The 7,493-nt window shown below is 42.1% G+C and overlaps 1 protein-coding gene across 1 annotated transcript; it reads right to left on the bottom strand.

Moving 5' to 3' along the window:
- Window positions 1-788: 788 nt before the first annotated feature.
- Window positions 789-7,279, bottom strand: LOC311167724 (olfactory receptor 2G3-like; the record flags this gene model as incomplete). Its single annotated transcript, XM_084228773.1, is given in 4 exon segments — window positions 789-973; window positions 1,635-1,694; window positions 6,473-6,967; window positions 6,970-7,279. Coding segments are annotated over 4 exon segments (1,050 nt in total).
- Between the last annotated feature and the right edge of the window lie 214 nt (window positions 7,280-7,493).

Below are 7,493 nucleotides of genomic sequence, written 5' to 3'. Positions count from 1 at the left end.
ATCTGTGAGAACGACGCCAGACAACAAGTTTGAACTCAGTTTCTTTGGCTAGAAAGAGTTATTGAGGGCCTCCCCTGGTGGCGCAGCGGTTGAGCGCTGGGCTGCGAGGCTGCCTGCAACTACTGCAGCTCCGGTTTGTTCCCCGTCCGGCGAGGGTCCCACCAAAAAAATAAAAAAAAAAGTCATTGACATTAAGAATGTAATTTCCTGGGGGGGGAAATTCCAAGGGGTCCCAACCTAAACATGCTGACTGACGCTGGAGGATTTAATCTCTCTCTGAAGGACGCCTGGAGAGATGCAAAGGCTGAGCGCCCCTTATCACATCCTTTCTGCCTGCCTCCAGGGGCCACAGAGGGGTGAAAGGGGGGGTGGTGGTGGAGGAGGCTGCTCAGACCCAGCATCTGGGGTGGCTTTGATTCCTGCCAGCTAGACCTGGGCAGGAGGGGGATGTCAGCCCCAGAAGAAGTTACCTGCTCCCCAAACTCCATGATAAACCCACTGTGATAAACACACCCAGGTCAGAGGAGCAGACAGAGCCCAGGAGCCCCCAGGTGCCATCAATGCAGCAGAGGCGCCAGGAGCCCGGGCGCAGGAGGCCGCTCTTCAGCCCCTGGAGGCGGACACGGAGGGTCATGCTCAGGAATGAACCCGGACCCCTCTGTTCCTCCAGGCCCATAAGTGAGGCCAAAACCCCTCCTTCCCCCCCACCCCGCTCTCCACATCCAGCCCCGCCCGCCCTGGGTCCTCCCATCGCCCCTCCACAGTCAGCTGCCCTCAGTGAGATGTTCTCACTTCCCCTCGCCTTCGACTCCCCTGACTGCCCAAGTGGCCCCCAGATCAAAGCGCAGATCAATGCCGCCTCCCCAACAGTAAAGGGAGACACCAAGTCCTCTGGAATCCCGGGGCAGCCAAGGTGCAGAGGAGACGGAGGGGCGATTGGGAACGCTGACCCCGCAGTCCCGCTGCAGCTGGGCTGTTTGGAAATTCAAACTCCAATGGAGGCAAATACCACTCTTCTCCAAAAATAGTTCAACGAAATTTCCGGGAAGCCATTAAAAGTGTTAAACGTATCTATTTGGATTTAAAAACTTGCTCAGGACCATTTAGCGGAGATCACAGATGGCTCAGCAAACCCTCCCCTTGCCCAGGACAATGGGTGTAGGATTCGCTCCTTCTCTGCGCTTTGCCAGCGCCCAGGTCCTGACCCTCCGCTGTCATCACTGTTCTCCGCGGTCCCGACATTACCCGTCCTCGCCACCAGGCGGCGCACTCTGTCGTTGTCTGGGCTTCCCGTCAGGGCGTTTCCACCGCCAGGGGACCTCCATCATGCCCCTGCCCTTCATTCAGGATGGGCTTCTGATCGCCACATCTCATTTATGTGTACACTGTAATTTATTTACCATTCCCTGGGGTTTGTGTTTAGATTGTTTCCAATTATTGGTTACTATAAAGACAGTGTTGGTGAATATTTTTCCACATAAAGATTTTATCTATAGTTCAAAGTATTCCTTAGATCATTTCCTGAAAGTAGAATTTATATCAAGTAGTATAAGTACTCTAAATTCCAGTGTCTGCAGGATGGTACAAAGTTATCCCATTTTCAGGAGTGAATGAGAATACATATTTCACCTCACCTTTGCCAACATTTTGCTCTATCAAGGTTTTGATGCAAACCTTGTACATAAAGGGTTTTTCTATGTGTAAGAAATATTCAATTACTTTAAACCCTCAAAAATAAGGAGCTTTAGCTCAGTAGTACTAATCATTGTAAAAACTAAAATACCCCTGAATTTTAGGAGTTAAAATGGAAAAGTACAGGAATAAAACAGTAGCAGAATGATCAGATGCTCTCTATACAGGTGTTCTCTTCAGATCTCAGATCTCACAATGAGGTCAGATTCACTGGTCTACGTCATAGTTGGGTGCATGGTGGGGTTCTAGCCACCTGAATGTGGATGGAGAAGTCTGCCAATAAAACCTCTCCCGCCTCATCTTCTCTCCTCCTTCCCCACCCTTCAGATGACTCCAGGGATAGAGGATGACAAAATCACCACATGAAGAGACTTACCTCCTAAATGCTCACATGGATGCCACCCAGCCAGAAAAGACAATGAAATAGACAGGAATGGATTTTACAGGATGAATTATCTGGAATTCCAGGTTTTATATGTTAAAGTAAGCAGGTTCATTCACTGTGACCATTAAGAATTCTTAAATGTTAATTATCCCTGACACCTTCTTAAATGTGGTATCTTTTCTTAGTTCATCTGTGCACCCATTATGTGCCATTCTTACCAACACCATATTAAAGAAAGTTACGTGCCCAATGTGGAGGTTCTTCCTGAACTAAGATTACTACTCTCCATAGAGATCATTCTCAATAATAACTGTCTCTAAATTTCTTGACGCTCTTATGATCTCTAAAACTCTACTTGGTTCTAAACAACAACTCCAATTTCACTATTACAATCATTTTTCTTTTTTTTTAACAGATTTATTTATTTATACAAGCTACTGGGTACCGTCAGAAGCGCGGGAGGGTGAGAGAATTCACCAGAGCCAGAGGGGAGAGCAGAGCAGGCAGACTGACGAATCACACTGCTGAGGGGAGCTGCGGGAGGCAGGAGAGGTCTGCGGGCCATGTGGGTCCCTCACCCGGTGGCTGGGGATCGCCGGGGATTGAACCAGCGCTGCAGAGGCCGCGGGCAGCTTTGCAACCCAGCGCTCAACCGCTGCGCCACCGGGGAGTCCCTACAATCATTTTTCTTAAGCCCTGACCTATGACTTCTGCAGCTCTCTTCAGTTTCTGTGCCACACTGTGTTCTGCTTGTTGGGAAATGCATTCATTATATAAATGAGAAAGATAATTACATTTGAATAAAAGCACTTCAATCTATTCCTTTACAGCATCATCAGAGTCTCTCCTATTATGTCCTTTTCTGATATACAAATGGGTTTTTCCTTATATTGGAAATAATTGAATCCATTACAGAAAAATTACCGGTGCCAAATGCACAAGGACTGTTCTTGTAGAGAGGGATATAAATCTCAGAAATGTTCCTAGAGGAGCTATATTTTATTGGAGGAAGGATCTAAATCAGATGATAAAAAGCACAGGGTAATAAATTTCCACCTACTGCATGGTACAGGGAAGATAGACCATAGGGACAGATAAGAATGAGATGCACTTTTCCACTGGTGTGAAGAGGGAAGTGTTAATTCCAGGATTGCTTTAGCTGGGTCTTGGATATTGAATAGGTTTCCACAGGGGAACAGGTGAGCAGAAGGCATCCAGCCTGGCAGGGGTAAAGGAGGAAGCTGGGGCTGTGGCTGGAGTCCATTAGCAGAAATTTGCTGGAGAGGGAGCCTCTGTGGGGACAGGAGCAGAAGCCAGGGTGGAAAGACAGTTGGGGTCAAAGCTGGAAATTTCATCAACAGAACCAGGAATTCTGGCCTTCCAGTTGATCATGGAGAGGAACTGAAGGTTTCTGGGTAAGTGAATGACGTGATGAGATGGGACCTGAAAAGTAAACTGTGAAGATGTTACCAGTAACTTCTACCCTGGTTTTCATGACTGCCCTTCCCCACACATGAGCCTTTCAGACAGCTTTTTCCCTAATCACTACCCCTCATTAAATTTTAATACCACAGTTATTTTGTTTATCTGTTTATGTAGTATATGTATATAAAGCTATGCTTTAACACAATAAGAATATATAATGAAATAGAAACAGTTCCTTTAGACAAATTCTGGATGCTTTGTTCTTATGGACTGCTTTTGCCTGGGTAAAACCACTGAGTAAGTGCTCCAAACCTGGAGGGCAGAAATGACATTTTTTTTCTTTAGTAATGGTGCACCAGCCATGAGTGGAAGCCTTTGGTCTTCTTTGTTTGTGTCTTCTGGTATTGGACCTCTTCTTATGAGTGAGCTAAGACAAGAATAACCAGGAGTCAGTATAGAATGGCCTGGCATGTCTGGGGTAGAGTATACACTCTATGAATGGGTACCCAGTGGAGGAAACAACCTCCCACATCTCCAGGTTATATAGCCCCAACAACTCAGAGCTGGAAGTAATGTGATACAGTCAGCCTGCACTTTCCAGTGAATTTAATGGAGAAGAATACTTGCTTTCTTAGTTACATACCAAGAAAGGAGCTTTCAACACACTTTGTTGGGCAGGAATAGAAAGGGTGATGTGACTAGATTGCCACAGACTCTTGCTCTTAATGAGATTTAGTACATTTTCTGAATAGATATTATTTCATTTGCTTATTTTCTCACTGGAAATTTTCAGTCTGAATTTAAAAATGTTCACCAGTTGTAGTTTTTTCACTGGGCAATGTTTCCACCATACCGGGAGGACCATTACAATATATAAATTTATTTTTCAAAGTCACAATTGAATTGAAAATTCATGATAAGAGTATGAAGACATACAATTTGCATTTGTTAAAACAAGATTTGAGAAAAACAATGTGTCATGAATTTCAATAGAATAATTGACCCTGAATAGAAATGCATTAGCTAACAGGATCCAAATGAAACCATTAATAAACGTGGTAGAACAAAAGATCCTTTTCACTTTTTATTTTCTCAATATCAGGACTCCCTTTACAAAGAAAATGTGGTCAAATGTCATTAAGTCATTTTGAGGAAAATAAATATATAAGTGCATATGGAAATAATTATAAACCTATTCTAATGAGGAAATTGAAATAGAAAAATTGAGCATTTCCCCCCTCCCAATTTGGCATATATTTAAGTGGTTATAAGCCAAGAATTTTGCATAAATGAGAAAGTGACGAATTTCATAATTTGTGTGGGGGAATGTAAATTCCTTTTGGAAGATAGTTTGCCATATCTTTCACAATTAAATATATTGCAAAGATAACCTCTAATTTCACTTCTAGGAATTTATCTTACATGCATACTTTCCATGACTTCCCCAAAATATTTGTGCAGCCTTGTTTTCATATTAAAAGTTTGGAATGGCACAGGTGATCATCAGGAAAAAAAAAAAAACTAGTTAACAAAATGTTACATATATTTAACATAATTAAACAAGTATGGAAGTGCCCATATGGAAGCTTGACCAAGATGTTGTTAATTAAAACAATAGATTGTGTGACAGAGCACTGTATATATTGCATTTCATTTGTGTGCTACAAAAGCATATTTTGCAGACCCTGTGGAGACATTATTGGTTTCTTTTGGGAGACTGCCTTCCAGTTAGGCAAGTTACTTGTTGAATTTTCACCTTATACTTTTCACAGATTTAAAGCTAAATTCATATTCTGAGAATAAATCACAACAAATAGTTTAAACATGATTAATCTTAGTTCTTTTACTTAGGTTTGATCATGAAACAAATGATGTAATAAACAACATATCCTTTTTTATAATTGTCAAATCATTTATGAAGTAAATTGGAAGCATACTTTAGAAGGTATGGATTCTGCCTTTGACTGAGATTCTTTACATTTCACAAATTCAAAAATCTCCAGTTCCCCAGATTCCTGATCTCATATTACAATCACAGAACTGAAATTATGATGTTGTTATTTTTTCACCATATCCCAAATAATTGAGTGAGATAAAATAGCCAGGTTTTAAAACAGATTAGATAATTTAAACTCTTGAATTACTCATTTCAGTTTTAATTAATTAATCTATTTTTAAAGCCTAGCTATTTTAGCTCACTCAATTATTTGGGATATGGTGAAGAAATAATAAGATGATAAAATTCTTGTACTAAATGCCAATAATTAGCTGACAATTTTGCATTATGTTCATGAGGGAGATAGACCTGTAATTTCCACCTCTTGAACCAAGTTGGAGGACTTGCAACACTTGATTTCAAGATGTATTATAGAAATAGTGGTTAAAACAGTGTCCATGGTTGCAAGAATTGACAAGGAGATAATGAAGTACAACAGAGAATCTAGAAATAGATCCACATGATTTTCCCCTTTGGGGGAGCCAGGGCAAAGATTTCTTCTTCTGGCATTAGTGTTCTCATGCATAGCTTCTAGTAAAACCTTGTTTGGCTCAGCAGAAACTCTCTGGTGAATTCTTTCTCCTAGAGGGTCCCAGGACTCTTACATTTTTGGGGGGTCTGTAGCAGTGTTTTTTTTCTTATTATACCCAGCCAGAGTTATTGATCTCTATTATCATGATTATTTAGGATTAATCTCTGTTAAAAGCATTTAGTTGTTACAAAACCACATTTTAAAATAATAATGTTGCCAGGATGTCTAATCAGCTTCTAGAATGAAGGAGAAATTATAATGATGCCTAAATGTCCCATGCCCTTGAGCATGAGGACATTGCAAATATTTCACATTTTTCTATATTGTGGGTCATTTATCAGCAACCTTCTTAAAGCCATTTAACCTCTTTGTTTCTCAAAGTCTAAGTCAAAGGATTAAGAGAGGGAGTCACCACAGTGTAGAAACAAGTTGAGGAATTTACTGTGATTCTGCGTGTACTTGCTCTTGGGCTGGATGCAGACACAAATCATAGTCTGGAAGAAGAAAACCACAATTAGATGGGACTCACAGGCCCCAAATGCTTTCCTCCTGCCTTCCACAGATTTTATCCTTAGCACGCTCCTGACAATGCAGCCGTAGGAGAACAAAATAAGTCTCAGAGGTATAATCACATAAAGGACAATAGCGGTGGAGAGCTCATTTTCCAGGAAGGTTGTGTTCACGCAGGCGATTTTAATCAGGGCAGGCTCCTCACACATAAAGTCATCCACCCGGTGGTGGCTGCAGAGAGGCAACTGGAAAACAAAGATGGTCTGGACGGTGGACTCCATGAACCCACTGATCCAGGCCACTGCGGCAAGTTGCCGGAGAAGCTTAGGGTGCATGATGACACTGTTGTGGAGGGGGCGGAAGACAGCATTGAAGCGGTCATAGGCCATCACCGTCAGGAGGACACACTCCGTGGAGCCCACCCCAGAGCGACATAGAGCTGGACCACACAGCCCGTGAATGAGATAGTCTTCTCCGGGCCCTTGAGATTCCAAAGCATCTGGGGAATGATGCTGGTGGTGAAACAGAGGTCCAGGAAGGAGAGATTAGACAGGAAGCAATACATGGGTGTGTGGAGTTTGGGGTTCAAGTATGAGACCAGTATGATAGCTGTGTTCCCCATCAGTGGCAGAATGTATATGGCAGAAATGACCACAAGGAGAACCATCTCCAGTTGGGGCTGGTCAGAAAAGTCCAGTAAGAAAAAATCATCCCAGTTACTTAAATTTGTCCCTTTCATTGCTTCTTAATTATGAGATTTTTCTCGGTCATCCCTATTTTATTTCTGTGGAAAGAAAATCAGACACCATAACCAATGGAAGCTTAGTAAACTGAGTAAATCTTGAGCATGAGGACAGTGCAATTATTTGTACATAGAAGCCACAAAGATGAAATAATGAAACTATTCAAAAGGTAATATGTGGACAAGTAGACTTGTTCTGTAGCAAGAGAGA

This window comes from Talpa europaea (genome assembly GCF_964194135.1).
Source record: "Talpa europaea genome assembly, chromosome: 2".
NCBI lineage: Eukaryota > Metazoa > Chordata > Mammalia > Eulipotyphla > Talpidae > Talpa > Talpa europaea.
This window is presented reverse-complemented; position numbering and strand designations above follow the sequence as displayed.